We start from the raw sequence: 25,528 nt of genomic DNA on the forward strand, positions 1-25,528 counted from the left end.
AGCAGCTCCCGTGAATATACGTTCAACACAACAAGACACCCACGAGAAGACTTCTGCATATCAACATACACCAGGAGCCCCACACCCACCCAACATCACAGATGAGTTCCCGACGATCAGCGAAACTGTGACTCCCGCGAGCCACAAGCACCCCCTCACCATCATCAACAGCGCACCACTACTAGGGGGGAAGTCTGCAGAACAGCCAACACGCGTCCCTCCATTGCGGATGTCGAGACCAAAAGCACTACACGACAGCACCACTACACCACTCCTCAAAAGGAAGCCTGCCGAACTACGAAACCGCGTCCCCCTATTGCGGACCCCGGAACTGCCAACGAACACGTTCGCCGGGAGCCCAACGCCGAAATCCTCCCCACAACGACGAAGGCCTGCCGGACATAACTACAACCTGCGCACCTCATCAGTGCCATCCCCGCACCCAAAAGAAGATTGACTTCTGAAATGTAAGTCCAGCTCATCACTTCCCAGTTGCAGTGCCACTTTCCTTAAAGTACGAAAACTTGCTGACAAACGTATTAGACATGAAATGCATAAATCAACATTGCAAGTGTACCTTCGTGCTAGAATAGCCCCCAAGGGTATGACACTCTCCCTCACACCAGCCGCTACAAATCTAGATGAACACGACCAAATAACATGGAAAAACGTCCTGCGTGAGGCATCTCTTAAATTAACAGAAATCGCTCTTAATCACAGTGATAAGCAGGTAAAGAAACTGGTTGCTATGACCAACACCATTCTCCGCCACAACACTTTTTCGAATGAAGAAATCATGCGATTAACAGAATTTGAACAGAATAAATACCAAGCCATCATGACCACAAAAATTCATAAACTCCAAAGAGACCATGTGCCCAAACCCGCGTTCCCTGATATAGTTCCTTATCACTACAACACCACCACCCAGGAAATCACTAATGGTACAAACAAGCACCCATCTAGGAACACACCCTGTGACACTGTGGTTGTAAACTTATCGGACACGAGCTTGTCACCTTACGAAGAAAAACTGCTATCTAAGGGACTAAGCTTCTGCCCGACCACAAAATTTTTCGATGAATTCCACTTGCTCCGAGACCTCGACAACTTCACTCGAAGCTTAAGGTTGCGCGAATATTTCTTGGACAGGCCTTCTAACCACGAAACAATTCACCGTGGTAAATCAAATGATTGGACACCAAACAGTAATCGAGACAAGTGCTTGGACCTTTATATCACCGCAGTACAGAAAGATATAGTACACGAATACCACAGACAGAAAGGAAACCGAGAAAACTTGACAAAATCTGAAAAAATAAGTATGAAAAATTTGGCATCTAGGACAAACATAACAATAAAACCCGCTGACAAAGGAGGAGCAATTGTAGTCCTTATTACAACCAACTACTTGCAAGAAGCATACCGCCAACTAGACGACTCAAGATTTTACGAACGCCTCCCAGGTGATCCGACAGACGAATACAAACGTATCGTATCAACAGAACTAAAGAAACTGTTGGATGCAAAAAAGATAACCAACACTGACCACAAACTAATGCAAGCCGCATACCCTCTTCCAGGTCGCTTCTACATCCTCCCAAAAATTCATAAACCCGGTAACCCAGGTCGACAAATCATATCAGGCATCGGTACAATAACTGAGCCCATATCAGAGTACGTGGACAAACTAATAAGCCGCATTCCATGCACCCTCCCGTCGTACATAAAAGACACCACACATTTTCTTCGAGACATTGCAGGTATCTGTGTGCCGAAAAACTCGTACTTGGTTACTCTTGATGTCTCTTCATTATATACAAATATTCCTCACGATGACGGCATAGCTGCATTACAAAACATGTACACAAACCATAGACAATCTAACACCCCAGATTTCTCTGCCATTGCAACCTTGACGAGGATGGTTCTTGAATTAAATTCATTCGAGTTTAACCAAGAGTATTTTCGACAAATCAGCGGGACCGCTATGGGCACCAAAATGGCACCTAATTATACCAACATATTTATGGGAAAGCTAGAATCTGAATTTCTTGCACAAAGTTCCTTGAAACCAATGTTATACAGAAGATACATAGACGACATCTTTCTTATTTGGACCCACAGCGAGGACGAACTTCTCAGCTTTATCGACACTTACAATGTTTTACATCCGAACATACACTTCACACACACATACTCGCAAGTTACCGTAAATTTTCTTGATGTTACCATAACGATAGAAGAAGAGAAGCTCTCTACAACCCTATATCGCAAACCAACGGATCGACAACAATGCCTCCATTACCAAAGCGATCACCCACGCCACTGTAAAAACAGTATTCCATACAGCCAGGCTCACCGGTTTAAGCGAATCTGCTCTAGAGACGCTGACTTTGACCCGAGCTCACAGAGGCTAAAACTTATGCTCGAGAAACAAAAATGCCCCCCACATGTAATTAATGACGCTGTTCAAAAAGCGAGAAAACTAAAGCGTGAAGACTTACTTATGAAGCGACCACCACGAGAAGACCCACAACGAACAAACCTCTGCTTGACTTATAGCACAAACTTCCCCAATGTAAACAAAATCCTTAAACGACATTACAACATTCTGAAACAAAGTGAACATCTGAAACGCACATTCCCATCGCTCCAGGCGTCGTTTACCGACGACCACGTAACCTCAAAGACACCCTTGTCCACTCCCAAATGAACACATCACCCCCCAATAATTCATGCCGCCCTTGTTTAAAGCCACGATGTCTTGTATGTAAGGCGATGCGAGAAACAGACAAAGCAACCAGCACGCAATCCAAGTTTTCGATTAACATACGAGGAAACCTAACATGCGATTCCTCTAATGTGATATACCTACTCGATTGCAACGTGTGTGGTATGCAGTACATCGGACAAACAGAAACACCATTTAGGATTCGCTTCAATAATCACAGAGCCCATGCGAAATCAGCCCCAAGTCTACCTCTATCAAAACATCTCAATCTTCCTGACCATGCATTCGACAAACTATCAGTAACGCTCTTAGAGACGGGATTTAAATCAAATCGAGAACGTGAACAACGAGAGTCATACCTTATCCACCGATTTAACACCCTCGATAGAAAAATAAATGAGAATCCTGGTACACTTACAGCAATTAAAGCATTAGAAAACAATAACGGCAACAACGAAAATAGTAACTGAGTTCCCGGCACTGCAGCTGCGAAGAGCACTGGACAACCCAAAACAATTCCAAGTGTAACTACTCTTCCTAAGTGCAGCTGTCGTCTGTTTTCTGTTTTATTTTACTAACCAATCAATTGTGCCATGCATGACATGCCCAACAGCAACCCTGTGCACAGCCAGGAGGCCCCCACTACACGCGTAATCCAGAAGCGGGCAAGGAATTCGCTTGCACAGCCTACCGCAATACGGGGCACCCCTCTTTTTACGACGAAATGTTGACAGGGCGCGGAGTAGTTAAAGGCTTAGAACTTCCTAAAATGCCCGCTTACCAGCCTCTGCCACAATACGCGGCACCGCTCCTTCTACGACGAATTGTTTACGGCACTCCGAGTAGTTAAAGGCTTAGGACTTCCTGAAAAGCTCTTTGCCCCACACCGAAACGCCAGTGCCAGGAGGGGCCGTCTGATCGGGAGGAATGCGTTAGGGAACGGAAACATACACAGACCGCTGACATCAGAAAGGTGAAGGGGAGAGGGGGGAGAGAGATGAAGGGGGAAGTGGAGGAAAGAGTGGAGGGGGAAGTGGAAGGAAGAGTGGAAGGGGGGCACCCGAGGGGCGTCCACCGTATATTATTTTTCTCTTCTTCTTCTCTTTTTCCTTCTTTTTCTTTCCTTTTTCTTTTCCTTGTTTTCTTTTCCGTCTTTTTTTCCTCTTTCCTTGCCCTCTGATTTGAGACTGTATAAAGCTGAGCACCAACAAACTGTATCTTTAATCCTGATGAAGGCCAGACTCTAGGCCGAAACGTCGAAATAAACCACGTCGTGACCGCTCACGGAGGATCTACTGGACTATATGCAACGCTACGGCCACTCAACCACCATGCCTGCCTATATATATATATATATATATATATATATATATATATATATATATATATATATATATATATATATATCAAGCTTAATGCACATTCAGTTTCTTTCACCTCCTCCTTTCCATGTTTTCTTCCGGTGGCAGTAATTCACTTTCCCCTGTAGTACTATTCTGTCTCATGACCTAGCTTTGATTACATGGGGAAAAAATCTGTTAATAAGGCATGCAGCATTATAGAAGTCTAGTACTAAAGGAATGTCTGAACACTGGCTTTTGTTTTTTTTTTTCTCACTTGTAACCTTTTGCAGGTGCCAGCATTTGGAGAACCAAATCAAAGGATGGCAGCTCCTGGGAGGTGTTGGTTGTTACAGAGATTATGCAACAGACACAAGTATTAAAATCTGCAAATGAAATTATACTTTTGGGCTCAATAGCCTCCTACGATGAATCACATGCTACCATTACAGTAGTGCTTACTGCTACTCCTGTTGGAGCATTGCCCATTGCTGTGCTTATCCACAACTGCCAGACGACAGAGAGCTACAAGACTGCCTTCGACCTCTTGAGACAGAAAGATCCTCTCTGTTTTGGTGGCTTACAAGTAAGGAAGCTATACCTTTTAAGGTTTTAGCAAATAAAATGCAACAACCTAACCTGTTAAAAGGATTAGTGAAAGTTCTTAGTGAAAAAAGGCAATTATACATTTCTTCTTAAAATGCTATGTAGTTAAGGTATTATTTGAATGTTTTGTGTATTAGTAATGCAGTTTTGCATTGTATACTCACAAAAACACGCTTTACATTGACACTTATTATTTTAGTGCAGAAAATTCATTCACATGTTTCTTTTACGCTATTCAATTTTATCATTTCTGACAGACTAATAAGCTTAAAATAGATAGTGTAGCCCATAAGCATAATGGCAAAATACAATAACCACAATCCTTACACAATCCTTACAATCATACCTGCTAATTGCGCTGTGAGGTACTGTCTATTTACAAGAGCATTACGGCCATGAAAACATCTTGGGTTAAGGGGCTTGCATGTTGCTGTAAGATCAACATCAGATCAGATTACAGTAATCGAACATCAGTTATACAAACTGTTCAGTTGTACGCATTTTTTTAAGTTCCCTATCAGAGTACTATTTTTCACAATGGTAATGCATTTCAATTTAATAAAATTAATGAAGATAATGTTAATTCCACTAACATATGTCACACTGTCCTATGTGTCTCGTCATATTGTTAAAACTGTCAGTAAGACTGGGTAGAGGCAGTGCTTTGCATTTTGAGGACTATGCGCCACTCAGTGTCATGGAAGAGATTGTAGGGAGTGTTTTACCTCTACCTTGGTCGTAAAAGAGGAGGAAGTAGTAACCATTGTAGAGGAAGCACCAAAAGTTTCAGCTGAATAAGCACTGATTTACTTGGGTATAGTGAAGTCCTTTGCTGCCCAGCAGAGTGTTGTTTGCGAGATTGGACAGAGTGACTCAATTCATGACCACACCAGTCCGAAGTGCACAATTTCAGCAAAAAATTGCTGCATTTTTCGAAACATGCAAGATAAGGAGAAATGGACATTTCGATAGGCAGCATTGCAAATAAAATGGTTTAAATTTAAATAAAAAAACATGTTTTCATTAGCTAGTGAAAATAAGTTGCAGCATAACTATCTAGTTCAGTACACTTTCACTTTAACAAACCTTTTGTGGGGTCCCTTCAAGTTTATTTATGTTAAGTTTCACAGTATAGTTTTTTTTTTAGCTGTCACTGAAAAAAAAAACATCAGCAAGTGCTCATTCAATTTCCAGACCCCATTGTCATTCATGACTGATAATTCAGCGGCCGAAAAAGCAGCTCTTCTAGCAGTATGGCCTGAAGCAACTCAGCTCCTCTGCCATTTCCATGTGGCCCAGGCAGAATGGCATTGGCTGCATGCATCAAGCAACAAGATCAGCCGTGACGAGAGACGGGAGCTAATGACTGCATTCCAGAAGGTGTGTATAAGTTATGCGCCATAGGTGCGAATGCTTGTGTGTTATAAACCAAAATCCTAGCCCCTTATTAAAAAAAAAATGAGCCTGAGAATGCAGTACTGGTAATACGTATGGAAGGTTGCAGTGACCTTAGGCTACTAGAATGCACCATTTGCATTTTTTCTTCAGTTAGCTGTAATCCTGTTGAAACCATGTGTGGCTACAATAAAGCCAGCTACCACTGTAAAACCTATCTGCTTTTTCAGCTTACCTTTTCCACTATTGTTTTATTCGTGGACCGTACATGACAGTTTTTTTTTTACAAAGTTGTGAAACTAGTCGTAAACTTAGTTCAGTTAATTACCATAAAAATGATAGTAGAAACTTCTGAACACTGAACATAAAAAAGATGCAATCGTATGACAAGGCTAAGTGTTCAGTGGGCTGGACTCAGTGATTCTAGTACTGGGTCAAGTGTGCTAAAGTGTGTCGAATTGGATTTACTAAGCCATCCTGATAATATCAACTATAACTGTTCCAGACTATGTCACAGTATTGCAAATGCACTGGCAGTGCATCAAAACATGTGCAGCTTAATCATAGGGCCACCAAAGTCAGAATCATGCATAACAATTTATACCGCCTAGTAAACAACATTCACACCGGCTTCTCGAGTAAGCCATGGTGCCATACTCATTGCTGACGCAGCTTCTGTCGCAGAAGGCGGCTCGACAGCAAAATGAACTTCTTGAGGGAATCATGACGTCTACACTTATTGGCAGCAAGGTCTAGCGGTGATTCATCAGCACTCGTTGTTTGTTCCTGAGACGCTGCCGTTAGCTCGTTTAGAGCATAACATGCCCCATACTCAGTAATACCTGCATGCATGTAGGCAAAATTTCCGTCACAAGTTGTATTTATACTAATCACCAAAAAGACCATTCCTGAGCCCTCACTGAATTGATAGATTGATATGTGGGGTTTAACGTCCCAAAACCACTATATGATTATGAGAGACGCAAGAGCCCTCATTGAACTGCAAGGCACCCTTATTTGAACACTATCAAGTGAAATATGCATTGCTCCAGAGATTATTCTTTCAATTAGGTTTCCAATGCATTGGGATATATTTGTAACTGTGTATCATGGCCCCATTATAATTATTCAGATGCTTGACTGTAAATGTAAATTGCTTTTGCAATGTTCCCCTGGATGTGAAACTAGCTGCTCCACTCAGGAGGATGTTGCCAATTTAATTGATTTTCTTAAGATTTCCACCTTGTCAGGAATTGACTGCAATAATATGCTCGTCAACTGATGCTGGGTGGAGCTGGAATGCACTATGTTGTCGACGACTTTAAAGAGCAATCTACGGCTTGAGTCTGTCAGCGGTTGCCGCGGTGCGCTATGCAATAAAATAACACCACGTAGTAGACAATCTGCTATGTCTCTAGTGCAGCTTATCTGCTATGTCTGTAGTGCAGCTTGTTGACAGAGCTTGTGTAATTGCATAGTGGGTTGTGTGACCAGCAGCAACCACAACCCACTTGTTCTGAAAGCAGATGTGGGAAAGGGACCGAGAAAGTCCAAACCGACATAAGAGAAGGGTGCTGATAGGATGTCCAAATTTGAATTATACAAAAAGTCCTGTCTGTGTGTTTTGTGCAGTGTTCAGTAACAATGATCCCATTGGTGTTTCAACTGCTCCGTAAACGCTATGCACTGCCTAAAATCGCCACCCATTTCTGTGCTGTTGATCAGCATTTGAATGCCCTTTGTGAGACAGAACAGTTGCCAATATCTGCAGATTCAGTGTGAAGATTTGCTCATTCTGCTCTTTTGTCCCTCTTGCATCAGTGGTGTACATTGCTTCAGGCCTGATGACACACGCCAGTGAGCGCAACAGGTGGCCATAACTGCTTGCTCGTTTCTCGTAGTTTACGGCAGTAATCATCATCAGAAGTAAAGCTGTAATTCATAAATCCAGCTGATAAAAAAACTCTTTCATAAGTGGCATTCAAATGTGAAAATAAAAGAAATAGGACTACAATTTTATTTTCGTTGAACTCATTCTTGAAGAACTACTTTACATGCTGGTGCACTCATAGAAGCTTCTTTTCAAGTGCTACCTGTAAGCATAATGCAGTCAGCCATGATGTCTTGCTGACGGAGCGACACCATTGCTAAAAGGAGGGTCCTTTGACAGTGAAAGGTCACACTGCTCTCGACTTGTAACCTTGTACAGTAAGTACTCAAAACAGGGCCCCCAAATCTATTTCTTGTAATTACGACCCTTATGCCATAGTAACCCAAATGAAGCTTGATATCCATCCCCAGAAATTTGATATATATCAAAATGTTTCCCTGTTATGTTTGTTCTATTGACATGACTACGGTGACCACTGACAAGTCACGTTATCTGCTACTGAAATGAGCTGAGCACATGTCTAGATGCCTTTATAGTAGCCACAGTTTCAATCAAGTTTCTTGTTAAACAAAAGTGTATGATTCATCTTCATTCTCAAGTGCTGTTCCTGTGTTGAACAGCCTTCCCAAAGGCATTGCTACATTGATGAATCAAGAAGCCTTTCATGAAAAACATCAGTTATTGTGTGAGTAATCACCATATAAAAGTGTAAATATATAAATTCCAGCCCATCTAATTTAATCATGCTTTCCCACTGTGACACCTTTTCAAGTGCTGTTCCATAATTTTTTGTTATTGCAACACAGTTAAAACTTGATTCAACAAAACTGAGGGGAACTATTTCATTAAATCGGGAACTTCATTAAACTGGATAGTAAAATATCAAGTTCAAACTGTACTTCTATGTCAGTTGCTCTACCTCATTTTCGAGTCATTGTATTTGCTGATTGTACATTGTCCCCCTTACTCAATATCATTTATTTTACCAGTTAGGTCAAATGAACACATTAACTATACTCATGTAAGAGATAAACTTTTAGCACCCATCCCATGGTTTCAGATGGTCAGAAGTAATCCAGGATATGCCTCTACGTTGTGCGTTATAGCGCCCTTGTGCAGGCTTTGCATAATAAAGTGTTTGACAACAACCTAGAACACGTCATACGTACTTGAACTGGTATAGCGCATTACGGGGAAGAAGAAACGGCCGAGCAGACCGACACAAGAGGACAGAGCGCTATAGCGCTCTGTCCTCTTGTGTCGGTCTGCTCGGCCGTTTCTTCTTCCCCGTAATGCGCTATACCAGTTCAAGTACGACGAACCAACTCGCCCAATCTTCAACACACGTCACTACGTGTTGTCGGAAATTGAATGACCATGGTTTACAATGATAGGATCAGACATGGTGTTCACAAATTAAGAACAAATGATCATTTTAAACTATTTGAAAAGGTTGCAAAAAGGTGGGGGCTTGCAGCATATACTCACCTCATCTTGCTTTGTATAGAATTCTGAATCTCTTACTTTCTCCGCTGCCAAAGTGCATATTCAAGTATTGATTGATATGTGGGGTTTACGTCCCAAAACCACCTTATGATTAAAGAAGTGGTGCCACCGAATTTGTGGCATGCGTGCTCTTTGCTATAAGCGTTTCCTTCAGCTTCAGGAAGCATGATACACACCCCGAGATTCGTGTATTTGCGCTACATAATTTAATACTGCTTTACTTATGTGGACCATTTTCGGTTTTGGTTTCTCGGTGCCGAATTGGGCATTGACGTCGATGCACAGGTGGCTTGGTTACATGGGCACACAAAGTTGTGACGCACATCGTGTTGAGTTTCGTTTGCTCTGATATACACATGCCACACCAAGCACCAGCAAATAAAATGCGCTGACAGTCGCCATAGCCAGTAGCATCGAGGCGGTGGCAAGGAAAAGGCAGCAAGAAAGAAACAAAGCATTTGTATTTACAACATATGAAAAGAGCGTGGACGAGAAAGCAATCTGATGTGACGTCACGACAAATGCCGTTGCTTCTCCTAATGTGAAACGTCAGTGTTAATGCGCAAGCGATTTGCCTAGATCGCAAGAGTGAGCATTTAGCTACACTTTTAGAAGTGAGTTCAAATATATTCTACGCATTTGTTGTGTCCGACTCTTCGTGTGGAGAGTCCTTGCATACAGAGGAAACCCACAACAGGCTTGGAACAACCTCAAAATTTGGTGTCATCACCCTTTTAAGAGAGATGCCGTAGTGAAGGACTACAGAAATTTCGACCACCTGGTGTTCAATAACATGCAGCCAAATCTGAGTACTTGGACTTACAGCATTTTCACCTCTATCGAAAATGCAGCCATCGCAGCCGGGATTCGATCCCTCGACCTACGCGTCAGCTGCCGAGTACCTTAGCCACTAGACCAACCCGGCGGGGCGGACATATTCAGGTAGAATTAGGACAAGAAGCATGCCTCTTTTCTATTTTCACTGTGGGACTAAGGCAAAGTGACAATGGTTGCAACAATAATGGACATAGGTGAAGTTTGCGTTACAAGCGCACATGGACTTATGGTATGATCTGCCTTACCAAATTTATGCTCCCAGCTGACAGATTCGCATTAAACGTAACACTTCGAATTGATGATACACTGCACTATCTATTTATTCAACGTGAACAACTTAAATATGGCTAAAAACACACAAACGATGTCTCTGGTCATTTGCAGATGATGTATGCGTCATCAGTACAAGATTTAGAGGCTGCCACTGAAGAATTGCTACAGAAGCCTCAGCGCAGGTATGTGTCCCGAATGCAAAAACTTCTCGAAAGGAAGGAGGAATGGGTGCTCTTTTTTTGGTTAGGTCTCATAACGAGAGGTCATAACACCAACAATTATGCGGAAGCCACAATTCGTGTATTGAAGGATGTGGTGCTTGGCCGGCAAAAAGCCCACAGCGTAGTTGCCCTTGTGGACATTGTGGCAACAGTGTGGGAGGGCTACTTTTCAAGGAGGCTCCTTAAACATGCCTACAATCGTGTGACAGCTCACCAAGTTTTGTACGAGAAGCTTGTGCTACGGATGCCCAAAAGTTCTGTGAAGTTGGTCCGTGCCTTTGGCGACAGCATGTATGAGGTGCCCAGTGCGCAGGAAGATGGCAAAATCTACCACGTTTGGCAAAATGTCGGCACTTGCACGTATAGAAGTGGCCAACAAGGGGCATTCTGCAAACATCAGGCCCTTGTTCATAGCATGTTTGGAGGAGGGTTTCCAAATGCCCCAGTCCTAACGACTGAAGACCGCCACAAGTTGGGTGTCCTTGCCCTGGGTGATAGCTGTCCTGACAAAAGTTTTTTTGAAAACTTTCGTGCTGCACTGCCAGAGCTCCCACCCACAAGCACGGCTCAGGAAACACACAGACAGCATGTGTTTGAGGCTCAGGATGAGCCAATGGATCTTAATGAAGATCACTTGGAGGGCTCGAATTCGAACGAGCAACCACGCCAGGTACGTGTCTCACTATCTTCATAGGTGCTTTTATATAACTTTTACCTAATTTGCAGTGCATGATTATGTACAACCAACCAGCCCATTAGTGCTTTCTTTTGTCGCCATAACCGCAGTTTGAGATGAGCTCGTCTTAAGAAGAACTGAGATATTATTAGTTGGTAAACTGAGCAGCATTGGTTTGTGCAGGAAAAGTCGTGCATGTGCTGCCTGCCATTCGTTTACTCTCGCCAGTAACTGAAACTAGATTGTCAATGTTGCCAGATAACAGAGATTCTAGTTCAACTTCTCGTTATGAAGCAGTGAGTTATGTTATTTTACCATTATTCGACCACACCAAGACTCTTATGCCATGCTCACTTAAGCTTGGTGCCATCTTAAATTCAGTTGTGTTGTTGATGAGCTACAATACATTGATTTTGGGCAAGGTCAAGTATTTTAAGACTTTTTCAAAATCCAAGCTGGTAAACTATGTTTGCCTTAGAGTGCCTTGCAAGAATTGAAAGAGAGGAAAACGTGTTTCGACACAGGTGTTCTTCATGGTTGTCAGGAACAGTTAGTTTCAATTACAATGATGATTAGATTAATGATGAGGGTAAAGTGACAGGTGTGCAGATTGGTCCAACCTGCACCAACCTGTGGAACATGCTACATTTGTTAAATTTTAAAGAAAAATCTCACCTGTTCAACGTGTGCGCATACATTATTATTATGGTCTTCCGAAGAAAAAGAAGGCTCAACATATTTGCAAACATTATTTCAGTTAACACTGTTATTACAAACAGTCAGAAAAGCATATCGGCAAGCACTATGTACACGAAGGAGTTGATGATTGTGACCCAAACAAGCGATTCAGACATGCCTTTACAGTGGTAATCTATAATGGCAACATCTTGTTACAAAACAGTACATGTGCAATCAAAGAGTAGTCTTAAAAAAATAATGGTACTTACTACTCCGTACGACTGGGAAAAAAACTAGTCAGTGCATTCGTGCATTCAAGTAATAACAGTGAAGTCTGAAAAAGTGACAAGCCTAAATATCCAGGCGTTTCACTACCAATTAAAATCCCGTGGTCGGAGAATATTTCGATATTTGTGTGGCCAGTCTTCAAAGAAAGTTGTTTTTTAAAAAAAAACTTGAAAATGCACCATGTAGAACAATGCACAAAAGCATTCTGACAGTTTATTCCTTCACATGGTTGTGCATTGGAATTCTTCACCATTATATACTAAGCCGTGATGTTTTTGTTGATGAAGTGCATAGGTCGGCAAAACTTGTGGAGCTCACTCACTCCCTCATGCAATACGTTTTGAGCTTTGGACTCACACTCATGACAATTTTCTTCAAACGGACTCTCTCGGACTCAGATTCATGAAAATATTACTCACACGGACTCATTCAAACTCGCGGCTTCATTCGGGTCTGTGTGAGTGGACTCACGAGTCTGTTAGCCTAAAATTAGCTTTTTCGACAATGGTGTCAGTGATCTTTCTTCAACACCAATATCTCGTGTAATCGGTGCTCTTCTTGGTGCTGTTTGACATGGTATAGTAAAATAATTTTTCTTGAAATAGATGACAGCATAAAATATACTTATTACAAACTTCCTTTGTAAAGTTAGTGGGCGGAGGTCAAGGCACCCCCTATGTAATTCGCACTTCTGACAACAAAAAATTATTCAAATGATGTATGGAAAACACTGCTTTGGTATGTCTGCGAGTAAATGCGAGTATAAACGGGAATCCTGGTATGGCTGACAGTAATGAAGATGACTAGATAGGATCTTCGGTCAGCAAAAGAAAGTGGAACTCACTCAGACCCGCTCAAGAAATATATATTGTTCTTTGGACTGACTCGTACTCAGACTCGCCAAAATTTTGTCCATGCGAACTCTTGGACACAGATTCATAAAAATATTACTCACCCGGACTCATTCAGACTCGTGGCTCAATCTGAGTCTGAGCGAGTCGACTCATGAGTCACTTCGCCGACCTATGATGAAGTGCAGCGCCATGTTCTGAACGATAGCATTCTTAGTTCTTTGCTGCTTGTCCTTACCTTGTTCATATGATGTGTGCTCTTATTTTTGCGTTCAGCTCTATTGTTGTTGGTATGTACAATTTGCATTGTACATGAAGCCCATCATGCTTGAGCTGAAATAATGGCTTCTGGTACCTCAAATAAATAAATTAACAAACAAGGTTTTCTATTACTACTGCTACATCCTACTGGAAGGTTACATTGTTAGAGTGAAAGAGCTTCTAACTGATGTGGATTAAGTGAGAAAAGAGCAATCCCACAAAATTCAAATCCTTGAATGGCGGTCTCCTATATGATTGATTCCACACATTACAGTGATCTCATGTGCATGTTTCTCAATGGACCCATTATTTGTCAGACGTAAAAGAAAGATGCTGACCAGATACAAAAAGAACTTTAACACAAAAGCACTTCAGTTCTCATACGATGCCCTGTTCACAAAGTCAATTTAGCTTGTCAGCAAGACCATTTATTTATAATTAGTTTTATAAGTACTGTAGAACTATTTGTTGAAGTGTAATTTTATAAAGATTCATGCAGCATGCTTAGTTCCTAAAGTTATGTTTCATGGTACAATCAGCAGAGTTCAATTACTATTACACATGCTGCAGTTAAGTGTGAGATATCACTTAAAAAGCATGGTGACCCAGCATCCTGATATCTTTCTTGGTTCTGTTTCTCAATCAAAGCACCAGTTAGTGTTTGAAAACCTGTAAAACTTAAATGCAAAGCCCATCGTTCCCACAAACTTCATGGAGAATAAATTAGATTTCGGGTGCGAAGGGCCATTTATTAAACTTGTATTAATTACTGCCCATGAACCAGAATCCTGACTATTCTCTATATAAAGAACATCAAGCACTTCACCGTACCTGAGGGCGACTGTAATAGCACAAATGCCATCAGAATAATTCTACTGCGTAATAAACAAGATGCATAAAGAAATTTAGACTGTGTGTGCTTCCGATGCTCTAAGTATCATGTATCATGTATCTAAGTATCCGATATCTAAGTATCTAAGCATCAGGGAAAGTCATATTCGTTAATGTGACATGGATTCTGGGAAAGTGTTAGGTGGCCTGTGGTAATAAGACTAGACACATCTAAGACTATCTACAGGAACAAAGATATCTTTTATGGTATTCTAAGAATATCTGCATGTATTTGTGCGTAAATTATATTAAACATGTTATACAAGTACTGCAGCTTACGCACAGGTATTTACTCCTAAAGTTGCATGCTTCGTAACTGCTCTGAAAGGTTGTTATGCTGCTCCAAAGTGAGATTTTGAATGTTCCAATGTGTTCCAGATGCTGTGTCTAAGTGTCTTCAGTCAACCACGTCACTGTGAGGATGGTCAGATACACAGTGGCGGTGTAGTGCTTGGGATGTTAGGTATTTGTAGAGCAAAATGCATGTCTACGAAAGAAGTTGCTTGTCATCTGCCTGAGTGCTCTAAACATTATGAGCACACTATGATGGGCTCTTAACGCTGAGTTTGCAATGTGCTTTACAGCTTGCATGCGAGCTCACTTCTTAAGGAAAATGTGGTGACCAAACAGCTCAGCAGTAACAATGGAAAAGATTCCATATAGGAGAGGCTTTTGCATTATGCATTGACATGCCAAGTCCTATTGAGAGGCTCATGCAAAGTAAGTGAGGATGGAAATTATGTCATATTGTAGTAAATAGAGGGACAGTGTATTTAGTTTTTGTCTTGTTTGTAATCATTATTTTTGTACAGTATGCCGCCGAGGTGCTGAAACAAATCTATGAAGAGGAGTGGTGTTTTTACTCCTTGGCTGCCGACAATCCACACTACCTCACTTCACTTGAACAGGTGCTGGCAAAAATGAAAAAAGTGCACAAGGAACCTCAAGTGATGGCTTCTTTTTTGCCCAGAAGGCTGCTTTTGCAAGCGCAAGGAGGCCTGGTCGACTGATAAAAGTTCAGTCAACTGGAATAGCTAAATGTCGGCCAGGTGTGGCCAGAGGCTCAGGCAGAGTGCGAGAAGGTCGACCCTCGAAACGTCCAGGTTGTAAAAAGACCAAGCGTCCACATGCCCTGCACTTAAGTGTGAAGAGTGATGTGGCACATGCAAAGTCACATGGAACCGGCCACTGAGCACCCAATGCAGGCAGCATTCATGTATGAATGAAAAAGTGATGATATGGCAACGAAATAGCACCACTTATGCATAGTACATAAAAGTTTCACTCTTGTTGTGCTGCAGCCATACCAAGACATGTTCACCAAGCAACAGTGTATTGCATTGTGAAAATATAACTGTCGTTTGACTTGTTTGTCATAGTATTGCAGGATGCTAAGCTGAATTTTAAGAGCAGTGGCGTTCGCTGAATTAACTAGCATTATTGACGGCCAGTGCGGCACATGCAAACTCTACTCTTGCTGTGTGCATTGTGAAAATTTAACTGTTGTTCAACTTGTATTTTTATAGTATTCAAAGGGCCAGTGAACAAACCCAAGCTCAAAAAATTTTAGTGAAGATAAATATTTGCGCTTTTCTTATGTGAACAGGCTGCCACAAGAATTTTGCGAATACGTGCTAAAGTAAAGAAATTGAAGGGGTTAGAACATCCGTTTCAGGTTACACAAGTTGACGCGGCCGCTCGCCACCCTTCTCTGTGAATGAGTAGCCCGTCGTTGAGACTTCTCTCAGTTCAGCCACGTGACATAATTGCCGTGATACGTTATCAATGCGTGACCAATGACCAAGCAGGGCTTCTCCTACATGAGCACGTGTCAGCAGCGTGGGCAGTAAACATGTAGTGAGGAGCACTTTTCCCCTTGCAGTATAATAGTGAGATGCCTCTTTACCTCTGAGGCTTTCCTTCTGGCAATACCACTTCTCCAAGAGCCTCAGGTACTAGAAAACAGGAAAGTGCAGCTAAAAAAAAATTAAAATACGGACTGCACAGCTAAAAATGCATCACTGCAGGGCCAGGGCACCGTTTCGTAGAGCAAAGAACCAATCAACGAGCTTATTGGTGCATACGATGGTGATTGACCAGACGAGAGAAACAGATGCAATATTGATTTTTAAAATATGGAGGGTCTACGCAGCGCACAGCACTAATATTCGGCGAATGTCATTATCACAGTTTACTGTACAAACTGGCGAGCTTGTTTGTTAAGTGTTAAAAAAGGAACCTGTTTACTGGCCCATTAAATATTCTGAGCTTCATTTTATGAATAGTAATGTTCACGAAAGTAACTATGCATCACCCAAAAAATAATAAGTAGCAGTGGCCAGGTCACGCTATTAAATGCTCATTTTTTAGGATGCTTCAAATATTCAAACTTCCCATGCAACATTATACAGTTCGGAAGTGCTAACTTAGCTGCGGTTTTCTCTCTGAACATGTTATAATACCCTCTCCCCACCCGCTATTTTCCATTTGACTAGCTTTAAAGGGGTGGTGCCACCATTTTTGCCACCGTATGTGTTCTTCGCTCCAAGTGTTATAGCTCTAGGAAGCATGATACGCACACCTAAAATCATTTATTCTCGCTAAATAAATTATTATCGCCTTTTCTATGTGGGCCAGTTTCGGTTTTAGGGCACAGAATTGGCCTGTGACATTGCAGTGTAGCTTGGCCATGTGACCACACAAGACTGTGAGGCTCTTTGGGCGTTTTATTGTCTGCACTTGCTGGCTTTCCAGTGCATACATGCTGCAAAAACACCTGCAAAACAAATGTGTAGCAGCCGCAATGCTTTGCCGGTATGTCGGTGTTAGAGGTCTTCTGTCACTCTCCTCACTACAATAGGGGGATCATCAGGGCGAACAGTGGAAGCGCCTCAGACTGGCTGGCCGAGATTTCAATGGGAGGCCCTATTTTTTTCAAAGGCGCTGTGTCATCCTTGGCGTGTTATTTTTAATCGGGTTAGTGGTGACGTCATCTCCTGGTGGTGGCGCATGTCTCTGTTGATGATCGCCGTCTGAAAAACAAAAAAAACTATAAAGCAGAGGTGTGCAGTCCGTGCTTCGTTTCAAGTCAGGTGGTAGTGATGCATATATACAACTAAGAAGTTTTTACTTTCTAGAACCGTTAAACCACTGCTTTATTTTCTCTTTCCTCGCTTCTATAGACCGCTCCTACCGCGCATCATTAAGGACATTGCCAACCCAGAAAGTTCTCTGTGTCTTTCTTCTCTCTTTTTTTTTTTCCGTCTGCTTATTCAACCGTATCACCTCCCCCCTTTTTTGTGTGTTTCTTTCCTCATTTCTCATTTCCTTTGCATTCTCAATTTCCCTTTTTGTCAGCCAATATGCCGCCAATATCTTGAATCAATTCCGTTGAGCAGGCCACCTACGGGAATAATGAAAGCATATTTTTTCCCATCTGGTATCGCTTACCTTCAACATCTTGGCCTTTAAAAGCACGCCGCCTGCTTCTCTACTGTCATGCTCTTCAGACCCCATCTGGTATCGCTTACCTTCAACATCTTGGCGTTCAAAAAGCATGCCGCCTGCTTCTCTACTGTTTGTAACTGCTTTCTTGTTGTGCGTCCCATTCATATGTGTTTGGGAACAGGCATACCCCGCTATCGCTATCGTGGGCAACCCTTTGTGTTAGCCAGATGCGCCGACCGTCTGCCAGCTCCAAAGCTTTACGCTCTTTTGTTTGACGTGTCTAAAGCGGCCACCACATTTCCAGCACACCGCTCTGACTTTGCGTTTTTTTTCCTTTCCTTTTTTCCCCACTTTCCGAGAACATTTTTGAATGACTACGACCTGACTTGAAGTGAAGCAAGAACTGCACTCTTCTGCTTTATAATTTTTTTTGCCTTTCAGACTGTGATTATCAACAGGGACACGCGCCACCACAAGAAGGTGAAGTCACCACTAACCCCTTTAAAACTAACATGCCAAGGATGACACGCCGCCTTTGAAAAATAGGTCATCCGATCGAAACGCAGGCCAGCCACTCTGAGGCACTTCCACTGTTCACCCTGATTATCCCACTACATTGTTACCATATGTTGGCTCCCATCTAGATTTTAGATTTCTTCACTAAAATAGGCATCCGCACGGGATGAAGGTATGGGGGAGGCCATCACCAAAGTTACGTACTAGGGGTGTTGTGCAAACACAGCCCCACACATTGACATGATAAGAAGAGGGTGCCGTAGCTTGGGAAGGGGACAAAAAGTCAGCGATGAACCCTTATTTCCCCTGAAGGGGAAACCTGCGCACGCCTACGCTGACTACAGATCTAGTGTGATGTCCCTGCAACTTTCGTTGGCCTTCCTAGAGAACAGCTCTGAACGCGCTTGCAATGGGCTTCGGTCGGGAGAATAAGCGTTTAGGTACACTTTGGAGATGAATTAAAATATATTCTAAACGTTTGCTATTTCCGACCGTTCATGTGGAGTGTGCTAGCCTGCCGAGGAAAACCCACAAAAGGCTTGTTTTAGCCGCGAAATTTGATGGCACTACACCTTTAACCCTTTGGGCCCTGGTGTCCTCAAACGAGGACAAGTCCTAAAAAGGTGTTTCTGACGCTTTTAACAAGACAAACGAAACTGAAACCGAAATTGTATCGCTCGCAAAACATCTCCAGTGGCATTGACATCAGTTCTCGCGCCCTCACGTTCGTCAGAGCAGCAGTATGGTGGCTAGAAGGGGGAGGTGGCGTCAGCGCTCGCGTATTCGCCGAGAAACCGTGATCGTTTCAAGCCGCTGCCGCGCTGCCACGGTGGCGCTGCTGCCAGCTTGTCGATGTGATCGCGTCGCGGTCGCGGTCTCTCTCTCTCGTGTATCGCGGTCGTAGAAGTGTACGGAGTTTCTCGTTGCGTCGGTAGAGTGGCCCTTTTTCTTCGTGGCTGCGGTTATTTTGCCGCGTTTTTTTTTCGAGCTGTGTTTCGGCGGTGACTTCTCAAATGTGAATTCCGAACTCTGCCGGAATGATGAGCTCTACCGTGAAGAAAGCGAGGCAGACTCACTGTTTTGCGCCTGGCTGTACGTCAGGCTACGTGTCGTTGAGGCAGCCGGGTTAGCATGTGTCTCTTTTTTCTGTGCCGAAGGATCCTGTGCGCTTTGAAGCGTGGCGACGAGTCGTCCCCCGTGCCGACAAATCTTTGGACGTGAGGTCCGCGCTGTGCGAACATCATTTCGACGAGCAGTACATTGACCGTTGCTTCACGCACGTGATAAAGGGAGAAATTGTGGAGATACCCCGAGAGCGACCACTCCTGAAAGCAGACGCGGTACCAACCGTATTCCCCAATGTCCCTGCGTACCTCTTCAAAAAAGCACCGAAGAAGAGGACATCGAGAACGTCAACCTGTGGCTTGCCTACAAAGATTCGGCGCGAAGAACCGAGCGTGTGTGCGCCTGCTTGTGATGAAGCAACTGCCTCGCTCGGCGCAGGAAGCGACTGCAACGAACTACCTGTTTCGATCTCGCCAGCAGTTCCTGACATGAGCAAGTGTGCACTTCCCAGCGCTTACTGGGCTAGACACCTAATTGCAGGATCCAAGGATGTCACGTCGTTTAGCGTGTGCGCGCTTGAAGGTGAGAACATATGGTTTGAGAAGTATGTGCTCATGGTAACAAATGAGAGTACAATTCAAGCTACTGTTTTTGTGCAAGCCACGAAGGTGAAAACTGTTCACGTAACTGATGTTGAAATGGCGGAAGAGCTACTTCGCAACGTGGACTCTATGATCCCATGTTCACGATTTGGAAGAACTGGAGAATTCGAGGCAAACACTTTTACCCACTGCTTTAGTGTAAGAGAGCTCAAAAGTGACAGCATCATGGATTTGGTTTCATTCCTGCAGTTAACAAAGCTCACCCTTGTTGGCTGCCCTGACCACAGCATGGCCCTGACAAACATGATTATCAAGTTTTATGTGCTGACTAGGCTCCACTTTCATGTCAAGTCCCAGAACTGCAAGCGGAGTGCGAAGAAAGAAAAAATGAAGATGTTGAAACTAAGGCGGCTGCTCTAAGTTGCTTATTGCATTGTGAATTTGAGATGAAACATTTTATATTTTTAATTTAGTGTAAAGTTGCACAATTATCTGGTGTTCCTTAGTGCTAGGCAACTCACTGTGGGTGCGAAATGTTTTTAATGTGCATTTACTGTCGGTGTGCAAATGTTTTGATACTATTTTTAATTTGACAGAAGCATATGTAAACGTGATATCTTTCTACTTAACTGAATGACCATGATTTGTCATGACCATGATTACTGAATAACCATGGGAATATTTGTGCAATAAATATTTCCTGTACTTTCCTTTGCTTGTTCAGAATCCGAGTCGCATTTTTTAGGAGTGCAACCGCACGCAATCCATGAATAAAAGGTTTTATTAGCGCTGAGCTTGTGCGCAGCAGAAGTATTGGACTAGCAAAAAATACTTGGGTGGTAAAATTGTTTCCGTGAACCATCGTCACGCCCAATTATAATTGATTTAACGCGTTTAGATGAGCTGCACATTTGTATGAGGACGAACAGTGGAAAACAATCAAACTTGACAGTGCGACATTGCGCAATATCGTTTTTCACTGTCCCTGTCCTCATCCAAATGTGCAGCACACGTTAATACTAAATTCTAGACCACACCAACGAGCCCCTAAAGCTTATTCACGTTGCTTGCAAAAAAATTAATCGGACGCCCGCGCGCATCGCGCACGGCTACCCGATGGCCCGCTGCGCGCAGCGAGCATCGCATTACGGTCAGCAGCGCCACCTACGCCCGGCTTGAAACGGAGGAGCGACCTCCGCCTCTCGTTGGTGTCACCTCCCTCTTCTAGCCACCATAGCAGCAGCGAGAAACAACAAAGATGGAAGACGACGAACAAGGCGCTGGGCCAAGTAAGTGCGGATTTTTGTATTTTTTTTTACCCGTAAACCACTATTGCTGTCACGATAAGAATTTAGCACAAAGTTTTTAACTCTATATAGAAGATGTAATAACCCAAAACATTCACGGCAAATGCGTATTTCAGTGATCGTGTGCATAAGAGCATTTGTCTTCATTTGAGTACACGAGGGCTCGTTGGTTGCCACGTTTCGCAGGTGATGGTGTGGCGTCTCGTGACCGTACACAGCTGCTTTTGCTTATTTTTCAGGTGCCGGAATGAAACCTCAATTCTTCTACTCAGCAACGAGAGCCCGTAGGGCCCGATTCGTGCCGCTCGAAGACGCGGATGAAATGTTCGCTCAGTTGGACAATGGCAACCTATCGGATGTCGGCGATACTGAAGATGAGGAAGACGATGACTTCGTTTTTGAAGAGACTGGGAGCAATGACGGCGTCCTTGAAACGCAAGAAGCGTCAGATGAGTCGGACGAGTCAGACGAGGAAGAGGCATGTCAAGAAACATCGTGGTGCCAAAAAGCTTTTCAGAAGCGGTCAGCCGATTCCAGGGGAGTTTGCGTTGAAAATAAACCTCTTCAAGGTGAGCTGCCAACGCCATACGAATATTTCTCACGTTACGTGCCCAAGAGCGTTTTTGTTGAACTGGCTGACAAAACGAACATGTATTCCATATTCAAAGAAGGCAAATCGGTCCTAATAAATGAAGAAGAAATAAGGAAACTTATGTCTCTGCATTTGCTGATGGGCGTTGTCAAATACCCCCGTCTGCGTTTATACTGGAAGCTTGTTCTGAAAACAGAAATGTTCGCGATGGCGGATATGTCAAGGAACCGCTTTGAAAAACTGCGCAACTGCCTCCACATTGTCGACGTGACCAAAGAGAATAATTCCAGTGACCGCCTTTGGAAAGTGAGACCGCTGCTGACTCACATATGGCTTGGATGCCTCAGCTGCACTATCTTCGTGAGCGGGTCACCAGTGTTCGACGGATGGCCAAGGGAAAGGTTCATGTTCCTGAAGACCTCCAGCTTCCTGATGACGTCATTCAAGTCCTAGAGTTGGGGCCGAAGTTCGGACTTCAAAGTGAGAGGACAAAACCTGAACTCCTGACTGTCGTTCGTCAGGTGGCACGTTGTGCGCCTGAAGGTGAGGAGGAAAGGATTACCTCTGAAGGAGTAGACGCCATTTCGCGTTGTAAACCTGTGCGTTCTCACATTCCTGTTAAGCGTGTTTTATCATACCTGGACAATAATTCGCTGTGTGTTTTGCAGGGAGATAAGAAAGGTGGCTTCGCGGTTTTTTCGCGTTCATGCTTCTTTGAAGAAGCCAATGATGCTATTTCTAGGGTGTTCCATATAAAAGATGGCGTATCGTTGAACAAAGTAAAAGCAAAGCCTATCCAATTGTGCAAAAACATGAACGTAGTTGGAACTCTAAAAAGTATTCAAAGAAGTAAGAATAATAGCCTCGATGTATTTTTTAATGCAAAAACTCACAAAGTAAACACTCCTTTTCGAGTAATAGTCTCAGAAATTGGTACTTGGCAGAAAGAACTCGCTGCGTTTTTGTTAGACAAACTCAATCTTCTCCAAGTCCAAGATCCGTTTTTAGTCAAGAGTTCTGATAGTATTTTAAGGTTCACGGAAGCTCATGAAAATGAAGGGCTAAGAGCCTTCTCAATTGACGTGACATACCTGTACTATTCCCTCCCCCATCCACAAATGCTAAAATGTGGTGGAAGTAGCATTGATGAATTTGGTGCTGTTAAGTTTTCGTCTGAGACAGGTATATCTGCTGATAATTTTCTTACCCTGTTGGAATTTTATCTTACTTCGACGTTCATTAAATGGAACAATGATATTCTTTTGCAAAAGCAGAGTATATGTATCGGCTCTTGCATCGCGCCTGTCTTGAGCAATCTGTTTCTGGCAGAACTTGATAGAATTGTGGCATATCGTCTCACAGATAAGACGGCCAAGAAAGTGTTCCGATATGTAGATGATTTTATTATTTTCATTGACAGCTCGGGGGAAAATTTCCAAAGTGAGAGTACTAGTGTGTTGAATGTGTTTCGTGAAGGTCTTAAGCCCCTTGAAGTGACAGTAGAATGGCCTAGCGACGGGTGAATAAGGTTTTTAGATTTAGGTATTCAGTGTTCTGACAACCTGCTATGCTGGTGCTATAATCCGCGTGCTCAGAAAGCTTTACTCCCATTTCATTCCGGTCATTCCAAACTAACCAAGAGAGCCATCGCGACAACTTGCCTCAAAAACGCATTGAACAAGTCATGTGCGCACCTTATGAAGCAGAGTTTCCATAATCAAATCACACGTTTGCAAGGATCGGGCTATCCGGATCATGTTTTAGTTTCAGTTGCGGAAAAAGAGTTAAAAAGGATTCGAGCAAGGTCAAGCCAATCTAATGTTCATGTCGATTCACCGGGAAAATCAAGACGCACGGCCGTAATTCCGTATGTTCACCAGCTGTCACATAATCTTAAGAAAGTAGCACTTCGGGACAATATTAGGGTGCTATTTTCAGTGCGTGATAAACTTGGGAAATTGTGTGTGCTGATGAATCCGTCACGTGGGGAAAGGGTGTTGTGCACAAAAAGGCATACACACAAGTTTGTGGAGTGCATTTCGTTCGTCATTTATCTTATTCTGTTCACATTTGGAAAAAAATATGTCGGCCAAACCAGTAGGTGTGAATGAGCGATTGAGAGAACACAATCACAAGGAGAATAAACTGCCGCCAGAAGGTTTTCTCGCTCTTCACATTCACGCGTGTGGCTGCCGGCCTTTGTTCCAGAATACAATCATTGTTGGTCGGCATAAGGATGAGATGACTTGGTTGATCATAGAAGCCGAACTTATTGATGCTCTTGGAGATGTATGTATTAGCAAGATTTATATTACCTTGTCACCCAAGGAACTGGCGTTCCTGCGTATGCAGTGATACGTGATTTTATCTGTGAGGTTTTTCGGTGTCCTATTTATCGTTTGTTCTTGTAGGTAGATGGCATGGTCGTGCATGTATCTGAATTACACGTGCTTATCTGCGTGGTCACGTGACCATTACTGCTTAAAAGCAGCTTGGAGGTCGAAAATAAACATGTTGTTGATAGTAGCGCTCTGTCTTCTCAGTCTGTTCTTTCCTGTGTTCGTTTTTTCGCCTCACGCTACATAAATTTCTTTCAAATGTTTCACCAACAAGCCCACATCGCCACTCTTGTCGACTACATTTCTCGTACAACGGGCCACTTTTTATTTGTTCCTCAAGACCCAAGCTGTATTGTAGGCTTCATTGTCAACGCGACGTGCAGGGCGCGTACACTCAGTTTCTGCATCCGCACAGGTATTATTCCGGATAAAGCTCTCGCGCTTTGCGGGGGCTTTTCGCCTTCCTTTGGCCATACAAGGAGGATTCTCAAGATTTTACGCGCTGAATTGTATCGCCACGTTCGCTTGCACAGGATTTGTCTTCGTGCATATCTTCATACTTCCTTTGATTCATCTGTCGCTGGATCTCTGCTGAAAAGGTACCTGCAATTGGCTGGGCAAGCTACCGAAGCTCTTTGGATGCCTCAGCTGCACTATCTTCGCGAGCGGGTCACCAGTGTTTGACGGATGGCCAAGGGAAAGGTTCACGTTCCTGAAGACCTCCAGCTTCCTGATGACGTCATTCAAGTCCTAGAGTTGGGGCCGAAGTTCGGACTTCAAAGTGAGAGGACAAATCCTGAACTCCTGACTGTCGTTCGTCAGGTGGCACATTGTGCAACTGAAGGTGAGGAGGAAAGGATTACCTCTGAAGGAGTAGACGCCATTTCGCGTTGTAAACCTGTGTGTTCTCACATTCTTGTTAAGCGTGTTTTATCGTACCTGGACAATAATTCACTGTGTGTTTTGCAGGGAGATAAGGAAGGTGGCTTCGCGGTTTTTTCGCGTTCATGCTACTTTGAAAAAGCCAATGATGCTATTTCTAGGGTGTTCCATGTAAAAGATGGCGTATCGTTGAACAAAGTAATAGCAAAGGCTATCCAACTGTGCAAAAACATGAACGTAGTTGGAACTCTAAAAAGTATTAAAAAAAGTAAAAAGAATAGCCTCGATGTATTTTTTAATACAAAAACTCACAAAGTAAACACTCCTTTT

At 43.1% G+C, this 25,528-nt stretch overlaps 1 protein-coding gene across 1 annotated transcript in view; it reads left to right on the plus strand.

Annotated features, from left to right (window-relative positions):
* Positions 1 to 25,070, plus strand: part of LOC142785410 (uncharacterized) — a 28,168-nt gene extending 3,098 nt beyond the window's left edge. Inside the window, exons 4-12 of the mRNA XM_075883892.1 lie at positions 4,368 to 4,649; positions 5,708 to 6,060; positions 10,694 to 11,473; positions 15,261 to 15,395; positions 18,337 to 18,375; positions 20,328 to 20,448; positions 21,625 to 21,863; positions 22,325 to 22,520; positions 24,916 to 25,070. Of these exons, the coding sequence (XP_075740007.1) occupies positions 4,368 to 4,649; positions 5,708 to 6,060; positions 10,694 to 11,473; positions 15,261 to 15,395; positions 18,337 to 18,375; positions 20,328 to 20,448; positions 21,625 to 21,863; positions 22,325 to 22,520; positions 24,916 to 25,070 (2,300 nt within the window). The remainder of the gene's footprint in view (positions 1 to 4,367; positions 4,650 to 5,707; positions 6,061 to 10,693; positions 11,474 to 15,260; positions 15,396 to 18,336; positions 18,376 to 20,327; positions 20,449 to 21,624; positions 21,864 to 22,324; positions 22,521 to 24,915) is intronic.
* Positions 25,071 to 25,528: the final 458 nt, after the last annotated feature.

This window comes from Rhipicephalus microplus, unplaced genomic scaffold (genome assembly GCF_043290135.1).
Source record: "Rhipicephalus microplus isolate Deutch F79 unplaced genomic scaffold, USDA_Rmic scaffold_21, whole genome shotgun sequence".
NCBI lineage: Eukaryota > Metazoa > Arthropoda > Arachnida > Ixodida > Ixodidae > Rhipicephalus > Rhipicephalus microplus.